This window comes from Takifugu rubripes, chromosome 11, assembly GCF_901000725.2.
Source record: "Takifugu rubripes chromosome 11, fTakRub1.2, whole genome shotgun sequence".
Lineage (NCBI taxonomy): Eukaryota > Metazoa > Chordata > Actinopteri > Tetraodontiformes > Tetraodontidae > Takifugu > Takifugu rubripes.
Window position 1 is genome coordinate 13,157,447 of NC_042295.1, and position 24,205 is coordinate 13,181,651.

The following is a 24,205-nucleotide window of genomic DNA, read 5'->3' on the forward strand; positions in this document are numbered from 1 at the left end:
TATTCATCCAATTTCCGCTCTGCTTGGTTGGTGTTCAACCAGAACCACTCTGGTCTGGACTGGTTTGTGGTCTGGTTAGTGCCCAGTCAACCACAGATATGCTCATTTTTGAGGAACAAGAGCTTAGCTTGAGTGTGTGGTGAATATGTCAACCTGCAGTCTGACACATCTACTACAAGCTCTTAAACTTGAAATTAAACAGTTTGAATCTATTTTTTGTTTCACGTGTTATAATTGCATTCATCTTAAGATAATCATTGGTGTTAGTCAACCCACACATTTAATGGCATTGAAATTACTTTATATTCATAAAGGGACATGTTTATATCAAGTATATTTTAATAATATGATAAATGGCGAGTGTGCCTTTGCCTTTAATTAAGACAAATTAAATCAGTAAAGTTCTCTAATTTAACAGTGACAATATATCTTTAATTGTCTTGTTATTTTTCCTAATATCCTGCAAGTGTTTTACCGACAACGGTAATTAGCAGCCGATATTTGGGGAACTTTGTCAGCTCCATACACATCAGAATACGAATGTCTGCAGCCTTTTTCCATTGTTGATTCGTGACAAATTGTGGTGAACGTGGATGATTTTCCAAAACTATTTTTTCCTCCCGGTAATCCTCAATAATCCTTAAACAAAATAATGACAATCATGCCAGACCAAGCATTTGCGTTAAAAAAAACAAAACTATTCTTAGCATTAAAGAATCTGACAAAATCCAAAGAATTACAAGATTAATAACAAATCCAATAATTATTATTAGTGACTGACTTAATGAAAATATTTGTAGTCTTCTTTTTAGCAACTAATGCACAAAACCTTTAAAGTGTGCTGATTGATGTGTGTTTTGATGTCATAATCCTTCACGTTTAACAAGAACTCCTATATTGTTGAGTTCTGCTGGTTATGCTGTATCTACTGATCATCTCGCCACAAGCTAAATCTGTTCGTGAGAAGTCCTCCAGGCTGTGTGATTAGTTATTATACTTTTGCTCAGTTAATTTACACATTCTTTTCAAGTGCCAAACTATGGAAGTGTAGTTCTGCCACACTTACCGGTACTGAGAACAGTTGGGGTGCTCAGTCTCACGTCATAACGAGAAGCTCTCACCTTATTTTGAGTTATGTTGTTTTCACGTATTAAATGAAGTGATAGAGAGGAGGGTTGTGAGGCAATAATTAGGGTTCGTTCCTCATTGATCGACTGTTTAATGATGGATATTCTACTGTGTGAAAACTTCTCATCTCAAATTAAACTGATAGTTTCTTGTTACATCTTGTTACATCTTATCTAGAAATAACGTGGTAGTTTTTTATTGAAAGTGAGTACCCCATTTTTTTGGTAATTACCAAAAATCTATTGATTCTGGATATAATTAACAAATTTTATTTCCTTATTCTTCAGGTGGTGATTGTGTAAGACTGTGATAGAGTTCAGGTGCCCTCATTTATCCCCTGTTTTCAGCTCTTTCTGTTTTTTTTTTTTTTAAATAACCGTAAAACTTAGATCAACTGTTTAGTATTATATAGCACGGATAAGGAAAGATGGTGAAGCAGGACAGACAGTTGCCACCAGAGAGATAAACATGATCTGACAGTGAGACAGTGTCTGTGGGCGCTGACTTCAGCATGTGTTCTGCTGCCATCACTGTCAGCGTTGCTGCTGGGGTGCACACATTTATTCTTAGTTTATATGTGTTTTTCATGTCCACCTACAGTTTTAGGTCCATAAAGCGATGATTCTACATACATGATTGGGTTTCGCGGCTTCCCAGTGGTTCCATATGGTTCAGATCTTTGGAGGTGGAGGTGAACTCTACTGAGGACACCACCGACACCATTGGTCGGAGTAGTACGAGACCCCCTGTCTGACAGTCTTACTGAAAGCTGTGACATCTACGTGACATTGCTCCACTCTGTGTGTCAATATTTTCCCAGAGTTTGCAGGAGCGGTGGCGGCGCGGCCCGTGTCATACGCAGCGGTGTTGCGAATGAAAGCCGACAGCTCGTCAGCGCTGAACTCGCACGGCAGACCCCGACAGCACCACCGCGGTGGGCTGGGCCCCCGCGAATGGCCCGTGTTCTCCAGTCACCCTCTATCATCCGTGAGTCTGCTCAGCTCTCAGGAGGACTACATGAGTGAAGGTAAAAAAAAACGTTCCTGTTTGCAGCCGCACGTACAAGCTGAATAATCCCTCATTTCCATGCAATAAACTCTTCACTCACTAAAGAGACAGTCTGTTTAAAAAGCCACAGCACAAGTAGCCCGAGCAGCCTAATGTGTATACCTGAATATGAAATGCAAGCAGCTGCCCTCTTCTGTCTAAAGAGCTTTCTGTTTAATCAGTCTTGTAATTCCGTGTGTAAACACGACCAGCCACTTAAGCTCACATGACATTGTTCTCACCTGCGGAAATAAGCCCAAAATAATAATAATGCATATTCAAGGAACGCAGTACACCTGTTTAAACCCGCCTGTCGTTTCAGGTCACACCTCAGTTTGAAGGATTCCTGCCCGTTTACATTTGGTCTGGAAATGAATCGCGCCTATCAATCATTAGCGCGCGGCGTTCGCAGCGACCGGGGCCGTGCCTTTTGTGAAATTGGAGTGGGATCGTGGCAACATCCATCACTCTCTGTGTTCCTGTCAGGGGAGGGTTCAGACGTGATGGATAATTTTGTCAGGAATATGATTTAACGTCCGAAACGCGTCAAGGAAGCACATTGTCATAAATCTGGCACAACTGCCATCTTTACCCCATACGAACAACTCTAGTGGCTATAATGAGACCCTCGTGTTTAACGTGTTATTACTCACATCAGTGCATCATCAATTAATGTAGTAATAAAATACAAGGCGTGTGTGTCACAATGTGAAGAATCTTTCTTTCTTTTTTTTAAACTTTTGTCTCCCAGTGTCTGTCTTCATCTCTTTGTAAGTGTCTTTTTGATCTTTTTGAGTGCGGACAGCATTATCACAACCATAAAAAGGCTTCTAAAGATCTCTATTACCAAGGTGAGACTGATGCTGCTCTGCTGTCAGCGTTGACACGAGCATTCAACCATTACACTGGATGGATGTTCAGTGGCTGAAGTAGATCCCAAAATGAAAGGCACCTTTTGTACCTTTAAGAGGATTTGGCTTTTTATTGGTTTCAGTCTGCCAGACAACTCTGAATTTAAACAGTTGGGGGTTTATATTTTTGGTTTTGTTTTTTCCTGAAACCTTTTTAGGCTTTAATTTGGAATGGAAAAAAACCCCAGCAGATTTACATTTTTATTTTATTTGTTGTGTCATACTGCTTTATAATCAACTTTTTAAGAAATAATTTTATTGAATAAATACTCCTTTACAATTCCTGCATAAATATAAGGGCGCTGATGGTGTTTATTGTGTAAAACAGCATGGAACCATCAAATACATCAAAGCACTCAAGAAGAGAGATGCACTCTAGAGACATAATGCCTGTTTTGAGCACTTCTCTAAGCCAGTTTTCCTTACCTTCACAGCATTATATCTTAATATTGATTCATTTTTCCCACACTGATTGTGGGGTTTGGTATCAAAGCCTTTTATTTCCCTGGAGACCCGTAAAGCGATACAGTAAATGTTGATAGTCGAAAACCCGGTTCAAAATGCAACACAAATGCCTTATGTATGTTTGAAATGAGTATGTATGGATTTAAATGTGAATTTAAATTATAATTAAACATAATGCCGCGGGATTTCTCTATAAAAGCGCTCCGACAGGTGCCTTCTATCATAAGCTGGTGACTAAAGGTTGGATCAGTGTCAGGAGCTGAGAACAAACACAGATTATGATTTTCAACTACAGCTTTTTGGACTCAACAATGTTCTAAAATCTTGTAGAATCCTGCACCTGGAAAACCTCAGCTGTAATTTTTGGGCTCTTTCTGCCCCGTTGCCCCTCTTAATACTGGATGGACTGACGCTAATATTGTCAGTGTGGACACCTGACAATATTAGCCACTTAGCGGCGGCCTGCACAGTACGCCTCCAATGATGCGAATGTGGAACTCCACTACTTTTGGGACACCAGCAGGGTACCTTGACACAAGTCTGTGATGTAGCTCACTGACTGAATAATAGAATTTTCAGCTTGAATTATAATCACAGCAGGAAGCAGCATATGAAATCAAAACAGCCAAAGTTGCCAGGCAGAAATTTAATGCAGAGCTCAGCAGAGACTTAAGTCTTGTTGTTGCAAGAAGCAATAAAATGAAATGCTTTTTTTCTTTGACATAAACAAAAATACAAGAGAAACCCAGGAATAATGTGAAACAATGTAAAACTCTGATCTTTAATTTGTTATTTTTCTCTTAGAAAATGAAGAGTTTGGGCCGTTTTTTACCCACGAGCCTGACGACATCATTTTTCCTTTGGACTCCGATGAAAAGAAGGTGGTGATGCACTGTGAAGCCCGAGGGAATCCGGCACCCACGTACAGGTGTGAGGCCCTCTTCTTCCTCCTCTGTTGCTCTTTTACTCCTCATCATCACAAATATGCTGTTCTGGTGCGTTTCAGTTGGCATCTGAATCAGACTGAAATCGACTCAGAGGCAGATTTTCGGTACAGCGTCGTCGAAGGAAGCCTAATTATTAACAATGCAAGCATGGCCAGCGATTATGGGATGTACCAGTGTAAAGCGGAGAACAGCTTTGGCACCATCCTCAGTCGAGATGCACTTTTACGATTTGCATGTAAGTACACAGCAAATAATTGGCTTTAAAGTCCTTTTTCTGAGTAGGTGCCATGTTTTAATTGCAATAAAACACGCTGATTAAGTTAAATTTGTGAGTCTTCCCCATCTCGAAATGTCAGTATGACCCCACCCACCCCCACCCCACACACACACACACCTCCTGGCCTGCTTTCATTTATAACAAATGCTTGTTGTTGTTGAGATCTAAAAATGCAACACGCCCCGTGTGGCCGTTTGTTTTAGTCTCTTGACCAACACTGCTAACAAGGTGTGTGTCCTGAAATGCCACATCTCGGTTTTAACGAGAGCAGAAAAGGCATTTCATCCTGCAGTAATTGTCTGGAATAAGTCCGAAACATTATCTGGTAACACAGAAAAGCAGCACCTCAGTGCTCTGAGGAAAAAGCCTTGTTGGTTTCCTCCACTGTATCCTGAGGAGCAGTGACCATTAGCCATGGTGGCAGGTCTACTGGGAATCTGCTGGCATTACTGAGATAGAAAGCACATTGTGGTACGTGTTCCTGTATGTTAGGGAGATTTTATTTTTGAAGGTTGGATTAGCATGGAACTAGCTAATATGTATGATTCAGCAGTAACACAACAAGCACACTTAAACTGTATTTTTATTAACATCTAAACATTTGCCTCATTTGCCCCTGTGCCAGTCAACAGCAAAGAAGCATTTTTATGTATCATTTATAAAAGGAAACATGGCATTTTCTTGATATTTTCTACTTCAGAAAGTTTTTATGGGTGAGCTGTGTAATGCTGACTCAAATTTGTTGCTAATTCCATTTGCTTGGACCTAAAGTTTACAATTACAAGAGAATTTAGTGATTTCTTTTAGTGTTTTTATTTTCTAGAGATCACTCTCTCCTACAATCTGAGTGAGCTCTTGTCATTTTTGCAGTAAACAGGAAGCTGTGCCCTATGGCACACATTTGGATGCAAAACCTTTCCCTTCTCTTTCAGAATAACAAATGCTGGGTATTTATCACCCAGCATGGAGCTTAACTTTTCCTTCTCAGGCTGGCACATTTTCATGCAGTGTCTCAGTTGGTGACCGCTTTAACAAGATCTGACGCAAGAGTCATTCTTTCTTTCTGCGGACAGTTTTTTTTTTTAAACTGCTGTTAATATGTTTATTGTGTATCATGAAATAGGTTCTTGAGCTCTATAATAATTGGACATTGCAATTAGATGCCCACTTACTGTCAGCAGGGTTTTCACAGCCCCATGAGTACATCCTGCAGGGTCTGCTGAAGGTTAACATTACACACATCCTGCTGCATTATGTGCAGGGCAGTTGCACCGGCTAAGAGCACCACTCTGTTTCTTGCTGTAACCCGCCCGAGAGGAGGAGGTGGCAGGTTCAGCTGTGGAACCTTTGTTTTCTGCCTGCCGGACTCTGTTTTTAGCGCGACTCTCTTTGTCATTGTTTTAAAAATCTGCTGGACTCACAGTTGGGCGGGTTTCAGCGGCGGCAGCAGGCAGAACGAAGGCCTCTGATCTCCCTGCCCGGTGGGTTCTTGGCACTCTTTCTGCAAGCACGGGCACTGCTGAGGCTCAGGTATCGAGCTCTCAGCAGTCCAGCAGTGTTTAACTCAACTGGACTCTTTGACTCGAGCACTTTAAGATCGGCAGATTCCATATGCTACTTTGAAATGCTCTACAAATCTGATATGATGACCTGTTAATCCCCATTAATTCAGCTTTTATTGATCCTAAAGGAACTGATTTGCATTTTGCTGCTACTCCTGTGTTACGTTGGTTTATTCTTGGCTCTCCTCAATTTTCAACAATTATATGGATCTGTTGTCTTATTTTGAAGCAGTTGCTCATGACTGAAGTTTTTAAATTATTAAATAGTCATTAGTATGAATGAACTTGAATGTAAGGAGATGAATTCCTTTGTGCGCTTGTGTGAAGACGCAATATTGTAAAATGTCGGGTTATGAATCCTGGAAGGGCTAAAGTTATTAAGGGAAAGGTGGTGAAAGAATTCACGCTGTTAAGTGGTTAATTAACAAGCAAACGGAATCTCATTTTCTCACCATTAATGCGTCGCAGCAGCATCACTCCTTCAACCTTCGGATTCCAACTGAATGAATGTTTACTGAAATCTGTCCTTCATCAATCCCTTGAACTGCAGATGCTCGGTAGAAGACGTGCCACACGTAATGTAATTATAAATGTATATATGGAAAGATGACTCCGATTTTCACTGTTTGGGTAAAGGTTGAGTAAAGGAAGGAGAATTAATTGAACAAAAGAAGTAGCCACATCTGTACTGCCAAGCAACCATCACTCAGGTTTCAGCAGAGAGGAAATAAATTTAGCTCCCTGACTGTTTGGCTCATAAATACAAGTTACAGAAGAGAACATTGATCTGCGCTAACCTTTGATTGTAGCTGTGCGAACAGAAGCAGCGGCTGGTTGACAGCTGCTGCTGACAGGTGACATTCACAGGCTGTATCGCTGAACTGCTGGCAGCCTGTGAACATAAATACCTCAAAAATCACACATGCAAAGTAGGCTAAAATTATGGGATTGCATTTTCAAATGATGGACAACTCTACACAGTTAAACTGCGCTGTGAGGGCCCATTATAAAAAGAGACATCTGGCTTCTTTGCTTTTTTAACTTACGTTTGACAGAAGAATACACTCACATACATTCAATAGACATAACTCACCCATGAATCTAAAATACGAGCTTCCAAAGCAGCTGTGAGCTACCGCAGATCACTGTTGTAGAGTGGAAAATCCAATATTTTCACTTATTTAGAGAATCAAGCTTTAAGTCTTATATTTCCTGATTAAGCGTTACATGTTGTACCATTTGTTGAGGAAAAAAAAAAGTAATTTCTGCTTGCAGACCTGAACGACTTCAGCAGGAAGGCCAGGGGAGACGTCTCAGTCCGTGAGGGCCAGGGCGTGGTCCTCATGTGTACCCCACCCCCCCATTCACCAGGTAATGCAAAGCTCGGTGTAACTGTAAATGACTGTTAGTAATTTTAGACCAGCTTATTAAAAATCAGCAGAAATGTTAAACTGCCACTTATGTCAATCAGAGCACAGATGTTCCTCTGTGAGGCACACATCCATGAAAATTTTAGCCAAGTGCTCTTCAGCACCCACTTCCCATTTTGGATGCCATTTTCCTAAATGACATTAACCAGACCATCAGGAATAGAAGTGAGGAAAAAAATTCTTCTTTTCTATACTATTAAATAGTCAAAGCTATCATTCTTATTAGTATTATTACCCTCAATATGACTGAATGAATGAACTATCACAGTGTTTGCTGCAGCTTTGCTGTTCTACATACAGTAATCAATAATATGGAGCTGAATCATGACATCACTGTAAAACCCTCATGTTGCACTGCTTGATTGGATCAATACATTTTATTTGGAAAGGTCGGTCAGCTGAAAAAATGCAAGGCCCTTTTATACCAGATGCTTTTTCAAAATGCTTAGTGCTAAAAAAAAAAACACATTAAGGTTATTTTTAGGTGCAAACTTGCACAGACATAAACGTGGGTATTTATGGTTGTTTGAAACTGAGTATTCACCATTTGCATAATCATGGCCTTAGCTCATGTTTAAATGAAATAACATTAAACTGTGTTTGGTTTTTAATACTGGGACACGTCCAATATGAAATGCTTAGCAACGGCGCTGTGATAAAGGTTTTCAGCGGGATGAATGTGTGATGATTTACAGCAGGTACATTTAAAATTCAGAGCGCTAACAATGTGTAGGAATGATTTAGCGCTGAGATTTCTACCGTATGCCCTTGAGCACAGGTGATCAGTCTGTGTTTGGCTGAAGAAGCAGCGATTCATTTCTCTCTCCCCAAATTTATATCAATAGTTTTATTTCTGCAGAATCAGTTGTGAGGGATTTATTACCTTTTTACTAATATCACCATTTAATGAAAATAACAGCGACGAACGGCTTGCTCTCGATTTGGCGGCACAAATGCCAAAGTCATTACGTCTTAAACTTATGAGAGCTTCAAAGGTGTTGAGAGCTGATTAAGAGCGTTGACATTAAAGCTGGTCTGCTGCCTACAAATTTGCTCAAACTTTCCCCAGAGTTGTTGGACATGATCTGAAAGTCTAAACAGTGTTCATTAAGTCGAAATCATGGCGTGAAAACATTGTTTTGTTTTTTTAATTTTCCTGGGAGGTTTAAATCCTGATCAAAACAGATTTGGCTGCAGGTCTGCACAAGAACGGAGCCACATGTTTCCGCCGTGACCGTGCGCTCCCTTGTCTTTCCAGAGATTATCTACAGCTGGGTGTTTAATGAGTTCCCCTCATTTGTTGCCGAGGACAGTCGCCGCTTCATCTCCCAGCACACGGGAAACCTGTATATTTCCAAGGTGCAGCCGTCGGACGTGGGAAGTTACATCTGTCTGGTGAAGAACACTGTGACTAACGCGCGTGTTCTGAGTCCACCGACACCTCTCACGCTGAAAACTGACGGTGAGGCTTCACATAAGCAGTAAACTAAAGGAAAAACCAAAAGAGGAATTTTTTAGAACCGGAAATACAGGCAAATCTCCTGGATAAGTCACACTTAGACCAGGATCTTAGACTAGATCTGAACCGGTTCATCTGAAAACAACCTGCTGATAATATAGATTTTGTTAATTGATTTTATTGTTTTATTATGTGTTGACATCTATAGACACATTAAGTAGGAAAATATTGTTGTTTGCCAAACCTGTGTTGGAGGATTGTGCTGTACACGCACCCTAAATAGATGGTGAGTAATGATTTGCTGGTAAGTACTAGGAGCCTCCATCCCTCACAATGTGTTTTGCTGAAACCGGCCATCGGGGAAATCATTTCCAGCATAAAATTAACCGAATCAATGGTCCTTGCTGTGGATGAGATTTTACATCTTTATACTGGCCTCTGTGGAGCCATGCAGTGGAGCTGTTTGTTGAATACAGGAGCGATTTTCACCTGGAGGCAATTTTTACATTTGGCTAAGCGGAGACGTGTCCATCACTGCGCGCAAGTGCCTGTCATTTTCAAGGAATGATGGAGCCACTGAGACTACATTGAGTGGGGCTGTGAAAGAGCTGTTGTTCCTCAGAACCAGGGTTGTTGCGGTGTTTTGTCTCAAGCATCGCATTCCCTGCAGCACCAGTGTTTTCTGCACAGCCTCATATGGCTGCGCATGCGTGTTTTTAGGATTCCATGTACTATTGTTTGGATTTTTATCTATTGGCAGGAGACCACCGTCACAGTCAGGTGGTCTCACTAAAAGTGTGCACAGTTGAGAGATCAAGCCAGATGTGTGTGGCTTACCACTGCCAGCACCAAATATGAGACTCTTAATCAAAACAAGCATCCGGGCTCCATTATAGTCAGCTGGAGCCATTGATCGCCAGTTTACAGTCCACTTAGAACCTAGCTGAGCTGAGTGCTGAACTCTGGACTAATGCACCTTACAAAGACCCTCCTGCATACCACAGCATAAATATGTGTCTGAGTAATGGATGACAACATTTGAGCAGTAGATGTGACCAAAGTAAACATCTATTTACTTACCGTAGTTTCATCGTCAGGTAATACCCCAGGGTTTTATTGTCTGTTGTCTTTTTTTTATCTGGGTAGCGTTTTGTTTTTTAAAGCGCTGCATAAATAAAATCGAATTGGTTGAGCGATGAGAACTGAAACTGGAACATAGATATAAGCTGCACTGCAGCAATGATTTAGCCATATTTCTTTTTAATTCCATCTTATTCAGCCGCTAATGAAATGGAGCACAGCAGGAGCCAAATAAGTACACCAAATCTATTATGTGTGAGGTGATCCGTCACAGCCATAAATGTTGAGAATGAGATTGGAAATTCAAAAGTTCTTGGAAAAAACATCATAAAATTTCCTTTTTCCATTCACCGACAGCCACAACTCACCGTGCACGGTATTCGTCTGAGCACATAAAAAGTGTCAGGCTCATGTACGAGGTGAAATGATGCTTTCTGAAATGTCACTCAAGTCATCAGTCTCACTGATCAGGCGTTACTGTGCACATATAGCGTACGTGCGTAGTGCATATGTTTTGCTGTTAATTCTAAAAAGTTCCTCCTGATTCCCCGAGTGGCATAAATAGCATCATACAGGTTAGCTGTCATCTGGAAAGGGCAAGAACCTAATGTAATATTCACAGCATAAACTCACATTTAATAAGTCAAGTAATTACGAGGGGACTCAGCTGAAGGTGTTTTGTTACTCGGAATGCCCACATGGTTATAAATGGCGCCTGAACACAGTGCTGAAGAAAGCGAGAGACCCTGTTAGCTGGAAATGACAGATCAGAGCAGCTAAATGACACTTATCACAACTGATAACATGTTCTTACTTCTGACTGCTGTTGTTTTCTTCGTTTGTGTGATGGTCAGGGTCTTTTTCTTGTGCAAAACTACCATATTCTCCATTTATTTGAAAGACTCAAATGCCAATAAGTCACAACAACCAGTCAATAAGGTGGAACCGCATCCCAGATGGTACATCTGATGTGCAGTTACGCTTCAGCAATCATCACATGCATCACAAACTGTCGATTTCTTGTTTTTTTCCTCCATGATCTGCACAACTTTTCACCTTCGGCTCCTTCTCGTAAACAAAGAAAATTGCATGAGAAAATCTGGTGTCTAGAATCACTTAGTAGAACTGTAGTACGCAGAAATCAGAGATGGAGATGGCAGGAATGTGTGGGTAAGTAACTGTTTCTGCCAGCTGGCTTCTAATGTTTGCATTCCTTGGTGTTAACCTTTACAGGTATCATGGGTGAATATGAGCCGAAAATTGAAGTGCATTTCCCCCCGTCTGTTCTGGCTGCCAGGGGAGCCACTGTCAGGCTGGAATGCTTTGCTCTGGGGAAGTAAGTAAACAAGGACATATTGCAGAAATAAAACAAGTTGTTTATTACAGCAGTATCAGATTCATCAGCAGGAGCAATAAACTGCAGCCAATGGCCTCGCTGTTCTTAGGCACCCTTTAGGTAATGCTTGCTTTCCTTCTCTTCTCATCTTTAAATGGCATCATTGCATTACCTGAAGAGGGACTGGGCAGATCTTGTCTTTAGGGGAGACGTTAAGTGAGTGTTGAGAAGTGCAGCATCATCGCTCGGCTGTTAGAAGGCATGTTCGTGCAGGGGGGGAGGACTGAAAAAAAGCCTTCAGCCCTGGGGACCCATGTGTTCTCATAATTGAGAGCCCTAATGTATCTGTGTTTCCTTGGTGCTTTCAGGGCCTGTTATGAATGTACAAAGCCAAGGTTGCGTCTAAGGAAAAATGAAATTGGTAAGAGCTGTCAGCCAGGGGGGAGAACACATTAGACCACAGGGATTACAATCTCCACCACTTACCACCGTTACTAAAGTTAGCCCTCCTGCTTTTACTGCTAGAATGTCTTTGTAATCAAGATATACCGTAATCCGAAACAATTTGACTGAATATTGAGTGCTAATGTTTTGTTATCTGAGCCCTGAAAGTATAGACTCAGATCAAATTGATGGCTGCATATCCAGTCCAGAATTAATATTCTGGAATTATTTCCACCTTCATTATTAACCGCTTACTCTTGTCTTAAGGGAAATCCATCTCTTTATTCTGCAGATCACTATTGGGCTCATAATTTACCTTGATTTCCATTAATTATCAGCATTAGGGAAAACCCATTTCCTAAATGAATACGGACAGTGAATGATGGTGTCACAACCCTGTTAGTTTCTCTATTTCTCTGTTTAGCTGAGCGTGTCTTCTTGGGTGCTCTTCAGCAGTGAAACAGCTTGAGTCCTCACTCAGCACTTCCTTCATTGGAGTAATTTGTGCTTGATGGCTTTCAGTCCAACAGTGATCCCGGTGACTTTCTCTTTTACATAGAGATGAATGATTTATCAGTGCACCCCATTAAAGAATGTCAGTCTTTATATGGTACAGAAAATGAAGGTAAAATGGGTTTTGTTTTCCTCCTGATCAATATTTATGATGGCAGTGTGAGCTAAGACAGGAAAGAAGTCTGGGTGAGTGCCAGTGTTCAGTGATGGAATACTCACAGTGCTCTGGGAACAAATGCAGCACTGAAACAATGTCAATACTCACAAATGTATTGATGTGATAAAAAAAAATAGATCCCATGTTTGTTAGGTTGGAAGTGGTTTGTGAGTATGGCAGAAGCAGATGTGCGAACTTAGCCTTCATCGTTGGACTCCTTGGTTTCCAGGTTGCAGTGAAGTTTTTAATGAGCGATAGAACCACAAAATAGAATTTTTTTCCAAGCTTCATGTACAAGAAACAATGGTAAGTGCTGTGCCCTAAGCTTTATCTGTTTCAATGGATACCGAAGCGGGGCTCTTTTTTTTTGTACTTTAAAACACCGCACTTACTTAACAGGTTACGTAGTCTCCCACTCACTCTCCTCCTAAAATAAAATACGCAGCATGTAGTGGAAGCTTTCATCCAAATTGCTGCAACGACTCCACTTTCTGTGTCGAGCAGAAGCAATAAAACTCCCAGGGTCCTTACATCTACTTTCCTCGTTTAGCTTTACAGATCTCAAGAACCAGATTTTGTGTAATGACAGAAAGGAGACGTGTGCATGTTTCCGGTGACCCACTTGTAAGATTTCTTTCTCCACATGGAACGTCAGGTGTGACGCATGAATGTGTTAGCAGGGAAACGTTTCGTGGGTTCAGGAAGCGCTCAGGTCAGGTCATATGGATCAGGATGTGCGTCTTCTTCTGTCAACGCCAGCGGTCCTTTTAAATTGCTACCTCAGTGTTAGAATGATAAGGTCACAGATGGGGTTACACATCTTGGCGATGTCATTTCTATAACTTCTCTTTCTCTTTAACGTCTTTTGTGGTCTTAACCATTTGGAGCACAATATTGGAAATGGGTTCTTTTGAAAGAATATAAATTATTGATATAGGCTTCAAGCTGGAATTATACATCCTGGCTTTTTATTGAAAATCTATCCTTAATACCCACAGTTTTCCGAGTTGTACAGTCCTTTGAAATGCAGATCCTCCCACCCCAAAAGATGAGAGGAAATTCTCTACAATAAATTGGAACACAATATGTAAATCCTGCATAAATCAACAAGAGAATAAGAGCATCGCATATTAACGGACAATAGTTAGTTCAATAGTATCTAGAGTTGATACTTTGTAGACTACAGTATGGGGAGTCTTAATTAAGATGTAATCAGCAGAGCTCACCTTCCAGAATTAAAACTATGACGTGTTGAACTCCCATTTTTAGTATAATCTGTATAGTTGGAGCAATAGTTCAGGAATTTCAGACTTGTGAAGTTAATGCCAACAGTTTTAGAGAGAAGAGAGTGGTGGGAAGAGCTTGTCATTTCTAAACTGAGTTAATATATTCCCTCCTGTCCACACCCAGTCCTTGGAACACGCTCACTGGCTGCAGTTCATTATTCACCCTGCAAAGTGAAATCCTGTCATGGACTCAGAGAGATACACTCTTCATGTTCCAGCCTTCTGAGGCCTCTGATGTTTGGCTCTGTTGTCATTCTAGTTGGCAATTCAGCTGCAGCAAAGGTCTTTAACAGAGGTCTGTTTTAATAACATACAGAAACTGAAGAATGAGCTCAGCCTCTGTGCCTATAGAACTTCCACATGTCCCTCCTGCTGGGGCAGTAGACAGGAAAACTATCATCTAAACTCATGTACTTTTCCACACATCACATGGTTTTCATAGCTAATGCAATACATCTTTATTTTGGTCTCAAATGAGTCAGTGACAAAAAAGACAGAGCAAAATATAAATCCATATGGAAAAATATTGAAGGGCAAAGAAGGGTTTTTATTGTGTAATTTTGCTGAATCTCTCAGTGATTCTATGCCCATTGTAGTCAGCTATTGTCCCTCTGAATGGGAAAAAAAAGTTGAAATAAATGCTCACAAATGTGAGATTTCCATCCTGACTGAATGATTGATGGGTTGACTTGCTAGTGTGCATGGTGTCACATTTCCATTTGTCTGACAGCTGTCAAAACACACCAGAGCGGAGCGGCACTGTTGCTGAGCTTTTGCTGTAGTATGACATTGTATCCCCGCGTATCTGAGTCAGTTATCAGGAGGATTTATGGGATCACTTGGGAGTAAACAGCGGCGGATCACATTAGCTCCACGTCCCTTATTTAAACGCCGTCTGGCTCTTGTTACAAATACTAGAATTTTCCTTTAAAGTGTGAGTCAAATGCTGCTGCAATGACGACATTGGGTTTGTTTTCATAAAATCACTGCATTTTGATCTTTGTAAAAGAAAAAACTGTGCATGCCACTACTAAAGGAGTGTAAATATGGTCAACATGTTTTCAATGTCACTACCCAGTTGTGTTATTGCAGCGACTTTATGCACAGTACAGTTAATCCACCCTCCTCCTCTGTGGTCACAGCCCAGTGCCAACAATTACATGGAGGAAGATAAATGGCAACATCCCCAAAAAAGCAAGACTTCGGAAGTCCCAGGCAGTTCTGGAAATCCCCAACATTCAGCTAGAGGACTCTGGAACTTATGAATGCAAAGCTGAGAATCCCAGAGGAGGCACAGCCTTCAAAGGCCATCTGCAGGTTTACAGTGAGTCGGAGCATGCGCTCAACTATTCCTGCTTCATTTCTCACTCTGTGTGTGTGTTCATTTTTCACATTCTCAGGTAGAAAACTCATCAGTAGTTCTCTGGTTTCTATTCCTAGAAAGGACTTTGTTGTTATCAGTTTGGTTCTGCATGGGCTGATAGAGTTTTCCACACGTTTGATTGGGTTCAGCGTTCTGTTCAAGGCTGAAGATGAGTCCGGGTTCCTCAATAATTAGAGGGGATTAATAGCTGGATTCATTGTCAAAGACACACACATGCACACAAGTATAATTTATAAAACCATGCTCCTGAACAATAATTCATGGCTACAATGTCCTTCCACGCATCCTAAATCTACTTGGAAATGCATGACCATGGCTCAGTCTGAGCACCCAACATTTAACCATAAATTTTCGCTGTTGTGCACCGCATGAATGTTAAAGCATCGGGGGTTTTTAAAGGCAGATCACCGCAGTAACCAGCTCCAGTCACTTTCATTAATGTACTGTCACTTTTAAACATTTCTTTGTTTTGAGCTCCGCTCAGATGAAAGTCGTGTCTTTGACCTGCTGTTGATTGATAATGTAATAAGACGAAAGGGAGAAGTCGCATCACTCTTGTTTATGCCATGAAGGTGAGACCAGAGGGAATAATAAAGACCCTCACTTTTAAAAATAAAACACTAAATAAATCCTGCATCTTCTATCAACATTATCAGAGGTAAATTGCCTCCACTTTTGCAATTAGCTGCATCTGGTTCACAGAAATCTGACAGGATCACTCTGATGTTGCAATTTGCAACATGACACATATTGCAGTATATAAAATAATTTTACGAGAGAACCAGTTGAATGAGGATAAAAATACTTGCAACACATAGTAGAAAAGGTCAATAGCTACTATCTGTTCCCTTTTGAGGTTGTAATAGAGTTTCAAAGGTTGAGTTTTTAGTTGGACTAGCATTATTGCTAAAGGTTTTATATTGCACATCAACTCTTTATAAGTAGTGGGGGAAAAAAGTTTTTACTATGTTTCACTGTCTTTCCCTAATTTGATTATATGTTGTATTTGACTATTGGTGATGATCCCTTTATCACCTGGTTACCGTACAGCTCGGCTCTCGCCTGCCAGTGATGTATAATAATGATGATAACAATATATTTTGGGGAATTGTGCAAAATATGGAAAAAGAAAACACAAACAGATTAATGACACTGATATTTATGAACATTGTAAGCTTTGCTGGTTTCTGTCGACTATGTGGTGGTGAGGTGCTCATAATCTACCTTGCATATGGGACTCCTCTGGGTTGGGTCAGATTTAAATAGGACCATGTGCAACGGCTGCCAACTTATCTGAGATCTTAGTAAATGGGCCCAGCAGAGTTGAATATCTGGCAGACTGTATTTTTTATAAGCAGACCAGCATAAAACTTTAGTTTCATCTCTACCCAAGTTGTGCAGCTGAATTACTGCCTGATCGTGGAGTCGTCCCTGTTCTCTGCGTCCCTCTGTCTGTTCTCTGTGTCCCTGTTCTCTGCGTCCCTCTGTCTGTTCTCTGCGTCCCTGTTCTCTGCGTCCCTCTGCCTGTTCTCTGCGTCCCTGTTCTCTGCGTCCCTCTGCCTGTTCTCTGCATCCCTGTTCTCTGCGTCCCTCTGTCTGTTCTCTGCGTCCCTGTTCTCTGCGTCCCTCTGCCTGTTCTCTGCATCCCTGTTCTCTGCGTCCCTCTGTCTGTTCTCTGCGTCCCTGTTCTCTGCGTCCCTCTGTCTGTTCTCTGCGTCCCTGTTCGCTGCGTCCCTCTGCCTGTTCTCTGCGTCCCTGTTCTCTGCGTCCCTCTGCCTGTTCTCTGCGTCCCTCTGCCTGTTCTCTGCGTCCCTGTTCTCTGCGTCCCTCTGCCTGTTCTCTGCGTCCCTGTTCTCTGCGTCCCTCTGCCTGTTCTCTGCGTCCCTGTTCTCTGCGTCCCTCTGTCTGTTCTCTGCGTCCCTGTTCTCTGCGTCCCTCTGTCTGTTCTCTGCGTCCCTGTTCGCTGCGTCCCTCTGCCTGTTCTCTGCGTCCCTGTTCTCTGCGTCCCTCTGCCTGTTCTCTGCGTCCCTGTTCTCTGCGTCCCTCTGCCTGTTCTCTGCGTCCCTGTTCTCTGCGTCCCTCTGCCTGTTCTCTGCGTCCCTGTTCTCTGCGTCCCTCTGCCTGTTCTCTGCGTCCCTGTTCTCTGCGTCCCTCTGCCTGTTCTCTGCGCCCCTGTTCTCTGCGTCCCTGTTCTCTGCGTCCCTGTTCTCTGCGTCCCTCTGCCTGTTCTCTGCGTCCCTGTTCTCTGCGTCCCTCTGCCTGTTCTCTGCGTCCCTGTTCGCTGCGTCCCTCTGCCTGTTCTCTGCGTCCCTGTTCTCTGCGTCCCTCTGCCTGTTCTCTGCGCCCCTGTTCTTTGCGTCCCTGTTCTCTGCGTCCCTGTTCTCTGCGTCCCTCTGCCTGTTCTCTGCGTCCCTGTTCTCTGTGTCCCTCTGCCTGTTCTCTGCACCCCTGTTCTCTGCGTCCCTGTTCTCTGCGTCCCTCTGCCTGTTCTCTGCGTCCCTCTGCCTGTTCTCTGCGTCCCTCTGCCTGTTCTCTGCACCCCTGTTCTCTGCACCCCTGTTCTCTGCACCCCTGTTCTCTGCACCCCTGTTCTCTGCGTCCCTGTTCTCTGCGTCCCTGTTCGCTGCGTCTGCACAGGTTTAAGATAATGGATTGCCTCAGTCTTAGAAGGATACATTTCCAAGGCCTTCCAGTGCTTGGCAGCCCCCATTCTGTTGACATCACAAGCAGAATAGGGAGTCTAATTTGTAGGAGCCTCACGCTAAATGTAATTCACTCAGGTCAACTGGAAGCTTGAACTTTCTTTGTGAGGGAGACCTCACTGACCAAATCTTTCAATCAAACCACACAAAAACGACTCGGGAAGGTTCTGCATGCAAAGAACAGCAGCAGCAGCCGTATGCTGTGGGAATAGGAGTACTCAGGAAGCTCAAACATGTACACTGTTTATGTTTGGGAATGAATGCTACTCTAGATGTCACAATTTTTTAGATTCTCTGAAAAAGAAGAACATTAGAAATTTGTCTGTGTTGATTTTAGGACCTGAGATGATTATTTAAATGTCTTGATGTGAATTAAACACCAAATAATGCAAATCAAATTAAAGATTAAAAACAAGAGGGTGTTAAAGTTGTTGACAGAAAACATTGCTTCATTATAACTGGAGAATAGAAACACTGGCAAGCAAATGAAGTGTATTTCTCTTCTGAGTAGCAGTGGTTTATTGCTAATATTATTTCATTTGTGTTGCTACAGTTAGCTCCCACACAGAATTCGCCAGAAAGAGTCTTCAGGAAGAGCTGAACATTAGATTAATCACATGTCTGCTGGTTGCCAAGAGTGTTGTGTACGCATGTGTGTACGTTTACATTTTCAGTGACGATCAGAAAAGCTGAGGTACAACAGGAAATGCCTGGAATCATTTTTAAATGCCTTGGAAACGAAAGCGAGCAGCTGACTCCTTGAGAAATAATTCCCAGCATATACGAAAGGAGCGCAGAAATGGCTTTAACTGCGCATCCGCACAGACATGGCAGTATTTCCTGACACCGATTTTGTGTATACTTCTGTTTTTATACTTCACTGGTTTCAGTCGTGCTCGGAACCACGAATGTGCTTTCCAGTAGCTTTTTCCAGGATACACTATATTACTCATTCTAAAACATTTTTTCTATCTTCCAGCCCTCCCTCAGTGGGTCAGAATGATTAATGATACTCAGATGGATAGTGGAGAGAAGCTCCGGTGGGAGTGCAAGGCCACGGGGAGGCCCCGGCCCACCTATCGCTGGCTTCGTAATGGTTTGCCCTTGACATCTCAGGTACCCATCTCACCCTGGAATAACAGGATTGTATATTAACATGGAATAATTTGGAATGATGTCCCTTTATATTTCCTTCTTTTTACAGAGTGGAGTTGAGATATTGAATGGTGAACTGACCATTCACAAAGTGCAGCAAACAGACTCGGGAATGTACCAGTGTGTTGGAGAGAACAAATACGGGGCCATCTACTCCAACGCCGAGCTCAAGATTCTAGGTAGTCACATCGCTAGTGTGGAGTCTATAATTTTAAAAATTGATGGCAGTGCAAAGGAAAACAAGCAATTTTCCTTTCACCAAAAAGGATTTTGAAATATACTGCAAAAAGGAGCAAATTTCCATCCTAAATAAGAGCATCTGAACAAGGTGGCAGATGATAGATGAAAGAAATTGAAATGCAGGGGGAGAACGCTGAGATGTGCTGATTGCCAATCAATGGCCCTTGATTTAACAACCTCATGGTTATATTCAAAAGGTGTCTGCATGCATGAAGTTCAGGAGAAGCTGGACGAGCCCCACCATATTCTGAAGACATTGAAATGCAAAAGCTTGTAGGTATAGATTTGTACTAATGGAAGCAAACACAGGAGGAGATACACCAGTGGTTTCTTTGATAGCCTTTAATGACTCCATTAGGGTTTTATCTCCACTCTGTCAGTTGGTATCAGTGCAAATCCGGAATCACAATCCCCACAGAACAACAGAAACATTTACTGCAGACATCCAGCATCTTTTGATTATAAATTACCAGCCATTCAGCTTGCACATTCTAAATATCTTCCCAAGTAAGTCCAAGGACAGTGTGCTCTTCTGCCCGAAGGCCACACTCTGGAAAAAGAGTTAGCACGGCTGTCTACTGTGCTGCGTTGATGCACTATTTTCTCCTTGTCATCTTCTATGCTGGGACCCATCTGGTGACATCTACTCCCCTTTTGCGTTTCCTGGGGGGCCAGTCTGATTTACTGTATGCACGGCGTGTCCTTTTTGGAAGGAGAATCTCTAGCGTTGGGAAAATCTTACGGCAATGACGAAGTTTTGGTTTGTTTGTGCGTGTTTTTAGTGCTCCCCGGAAGTCTTGGGGGTTTGGGGTTCGCAGGAAGCCTTATTTGAACTGATGAGGAGGCACTTTTGTCTTCCTTAGTATCCCAGTCAGACTGATCATATTTGGAAGCAAGTGATGAATGTTTTCATAACTATACCCGCTGGCCGTCTCTCCTCGGTGACCTGTGTTCGGCAGAGATGTCCTGAAAGCAAACACTATCAGGACAGATTACATTGCTAATAACAGCCTGTACTTGAGTGATCACTGGAGGCTACACAGGGCAGCGGCTGCCCTCGTGCCTGCAATCTTGTCCCAGATTCAGTTCTTCTGGGAGACTGGTGGGTGAAGCAATAAGTGTACTGAGCTGTCACCAGCTGCAGGCCTGCTCTTATTTTGATTAAAACAAATACGCACAGCAACTGCTCTGTTTTCTGCTGCTTTGCGTGTCTACAGGGACCTCTGCCACTCATGCAAGTACAGGCCCAGAGACACAAGTGTTACCAGGAGGAGAGTCAGCCCACAGCGACTGACGGGAATGAGCTGTCACGGTTGATTATGTCACAAATTGTAATGTTAATATTAGTACGTTTAAAGGATTTTTTACACAAAGTAGCATATAGATATGTCCCCAACGATGTCATCACTCACACGATGACCTGGCAGATATCATGTTGTTACCGTATACCATAATAAGAGCTCTGGCCTGATAGCACATGATTTCTGCCTTCTGGGGAACACTGGTAGAGGATCAGTGTGGCTCTAGGGGGGGCAGAGCACCACCTTTCCAAGGTTTCGTTGCTCATTTAGGTTGGGATCTGGGGGTTTCAGAAGACAGGTCAAATCCTTGATCTTCTGGGTCAGCTTCAGGCCACTCACAAAACATATTTTATTTTTGGTCTGGCACATTATCCTGCAGGGGCTTCCTGCCATGTGGAGTGACCTCCTTTAGCTTTATGTCATCAGCAAGAAAGTTTTTTGGACGCTACACTTTTCGCCAATTCCGAATGCTTTGAGACAATATTGTTACAGGTTTCGGTTGTCTGTGGTTGATTCCTTACGGTTGTATCTTGTTTTGACAGCAGGTTCAGGTAAGGTGTGGTAATATTGTCATTGCCGTCAGTGACATTCAGAGGAAGCATACTCGAAACGGGACCAAATGTAAAGTAGACTTTGAAGAGTATTTAAGTAAATTTACTGTGTGTCCCTTTTTAGCTTCTGCTCCAGTCTTTGTTGACAATCCCGTCTGGGTTATTGCCACACTTGGAAAGGACGTGTCTCTCGACTGCAAACCCAGGGCATCACCGAAACCACGAATATTATGGAAGAGAGGAGACCGAAGGATCCAGCCAAATAAGAGGTACCAAATGTCTTCTGCTGGAATCCCCCCCCCCCCCCCCCCCACCCCCCTGTTGCACTGCAAAAACCTCATGCATAAATATCAGGACCATCATTTTGGCTTTGTTACACACTGGGTTATTAAAATGTGCACTGGGTTCATCGGGAAACAATGTGAGCCCTGAGGCTCGGAGCAGTCTGGCACATATTTGAGAATCACACGTCTGCCTGTGTAAAGATATTCACATGGGTCAAGAGATTAGGGTCATCACACCAAACCTCAGCCAGTCATTACGTACAATGGGCCAGTCGCTCTTCTAGTACCACAGAAGGTCTCTTTTAAAAAATAATATGGTGAATTTGTCATTTATATTTAGGGATTTAAAGCTGTTTTGTGTATTTTATTTTTTGGTACTTTGGTAATATTTATAGATATTTGATTATTTTTCCTGTCAAAATTAATACTAAATGACTAGTTCTGTATTAAGGCAGGAAATGTTCTGTCGTCAGTCTCCTTCAGAGCCTCCAGGATTTGAGGTCGTGTCTTGTTGTCACATAACAGTTTCATTACTGTAAGCAAAATTAAGTGTCACTAGGAAAATAATTCTCCTCAGGTACTGGCAAAGCTCTGGAGAGTCACCTTCAGTTCTTCCGCCTTCTCAGGGATGCTGACAATTTGGACCCCACAATTGCATTTGGATTTCATACGCCGCTTGATGCATCATCTTTTATGAGAAACGTCTCTCTGTTGTACCTCGAGGGATCATGGGAGGAAGAGGGTACATCAATCAAACCGCGCAACACCATTGAAATGATCAGTCACTGCTGAGAAAGCCAAGTTTGTAGTCGGAGACGGAGCAACATTTTTATCAGCCGAGATTCAGCGGCGTGTTGAACAGATTTGCAGTGAGGACGACGCGTTGATCAGATCCTTCACTTCTCCTTCAGACAGGTAGCAACAGCAGCTGTGTGAAGCTCAGGGCCCTCAGGAGTCCTTTATTAACTCACTTTTTTTCAGAAACTGTTGCCGAAGATCACATTTTTCATTCAGAGAAGCTGATTCGGGCTCCAGTGGAACTAATGTGGGAATAAATTAGTTGATTTTCATCGAATGATGATTAATGACGGCGCCCCGTCTGATGAAAACGTTGAAATATTCGTCAAATGCAGTTTTCAGTTTTAAATCTTTCAAATCCGAGCGGCTCGAACCTTTCCGCCTGCAGATGAAGCCGTCCCTTTAAAAAAGTGAAAAATAGTCAGTTTATCCTCGGAGTCGTTTATCAGTCTCATTTAAGTGCCACATTGTCCTTTTATGTTATAAACTGAGTGAATCTTTCCATTGTCGTGGATTCCTCTTCTGCAGCCATGACAGAGCTTTCGTAAGCAGAGATCTATTAGATTTGACTTTCTAATGGGATGTCTTTTGTGTCACTTAACAGTACTTCTGGGAACGAAGGAACAACAAAGTGTGTTGAAAGAGCTGCTTCACTGCTAAAAAAAGAAAAACAACCATGAAAGCGTGATTACTATCTTAAGCAGCCGACACGAGCACGAGGAGCCACGCGGGTTTTGGCTCAGATGGATTTTCTGCCATTACCTATTTTAAAATAAAGAGCGCATAGACTTCCTGTTGTGGGGGACGCACTAAAGGGATCGAAACAGGTTCAGGTTTATCTAACATTGACAGCTGTGCTGACTTAATGAAGGTTTGTAATTAACATGGATTTTCACTAATGGTACAGCCTTTTGTCTCTTAAATAGAAAGTATTAATCCTATTAGTTTGAACGTATGAGGCAGCAGAAGTGCAGGAGTCCATTTAACAATTTTATTTAAAATTGGTTAAGTTAAGGCAAAGTTTCTCCACAGCTACATGTTAGCATTTAGGCCCATCTCGGATTGTAATAAAATGTCCTTTAAATTATGTAAAAATCTTGGGTTGCATTCACCCTCATGCCCTTTCTCGTTTATTCTTCCCATGAAAAATGATTCCCATGAAATCATTAATTTCTTTCCTAATTTGAAATTTGGATTAAATTGGACTGAATTGTGCCTGTCTGGTGACATTTTTCTCACCCCCTCAGTCCACTTTGAAATATCTCATTTATAACCCTTATAAATTATATGTTATATGACTTAACAATGAAATCCAGCCCAGGTGTGCTGAGTGAAAAGGGTCTCCGCTGGCCAGCAAGAAGAAAGCCACATAATTTACACTCCAACTTTTAAGTGGTTTCTTTTGTAAGCCATCTGCTCACACAGATGCTTGTGTTCTTACATTCACTACTATCTAATGTCAAGCACTTCATTTTCAAGCTGTTTTTTACAAGTCAGAGTGAAATATTAGCACCATATTGCGAGCGTCCTTCAGGTGGATAAGCTGCCACTTATCATCACTGGCGAGGTGTTGGTTTTTCCCGCTGCTACGCTGGTTTTTCCCAGGAGTCGGCCTGATATGCACATCTTTAATTTGACAACTTCACTTAGAATCATTGAATGGAAAAGCTGCCAAAGCTCGTCAGAAGCACATTTCCTGATAAATGTGCAAGGAGAATCATTTTGGCAAAATTTGATGTAATGTTCAA

At 42.2% G+C, this 24,205-nt stretch overlaps 1 protein-coding gene across 2 annotated transcripts in view; it reads left to right on the plus strand.

The window, feature by feature from the left end:
- cntn5 (contactin 5) overlaps nucleotides 1-24,205 on the plus strand; it is a 56,497-nt gene that overhangs the window by 18,926 nt on the left and 13,366 nt on the right. For both annotated transcript variants that reach the window (XM_029844267.1, XM_029844268.1), the window contains exons 3-12: nucleotides 1,949-2,155; nucleotides 4,356-4,479; nucleotides 4,558-4,733; nucleotides 7,613-7,708; nucleotides 9,026-9,229; nucleotides 11,540-11,642; nucleotides 15,185-15,366; nucleotides 19,108-19,244; nucleotides 19,333-19,462; nucleotides 21,500-21,644. In XM_029844267.1, coding sequence (XP_029700127.1) covers nucleotides 1,949-2,155; nucleotides 4,356-4,479; nucleotides 4,558-4,733; nucleotides 7,613-7,708; nucleotides 9,026-9,229; nucleotides 11,540-11,642; nucleotides 15,185-15,366; nucleotides 19,108-19,244; nucleotides 19,333-19,462; nucleotides 21,500-21,644 — 1,504 coding nt within the window. The remainder of the gene's footprint in view (nucleotides 1-1,948; nucleotides 2,156-4,355; nucleotides 4,480-4,557; nucleotides 4,734-7,612; nucleotides 7,709-9,025; nucleotides 9,230-11,539; nucleotides 11,643-15,184; nucleotides 15,367-19,107; nucleotides 19,245-19,332; nucleotides 19,463-21,499; nucleotides 21,645-24,205) is intronic.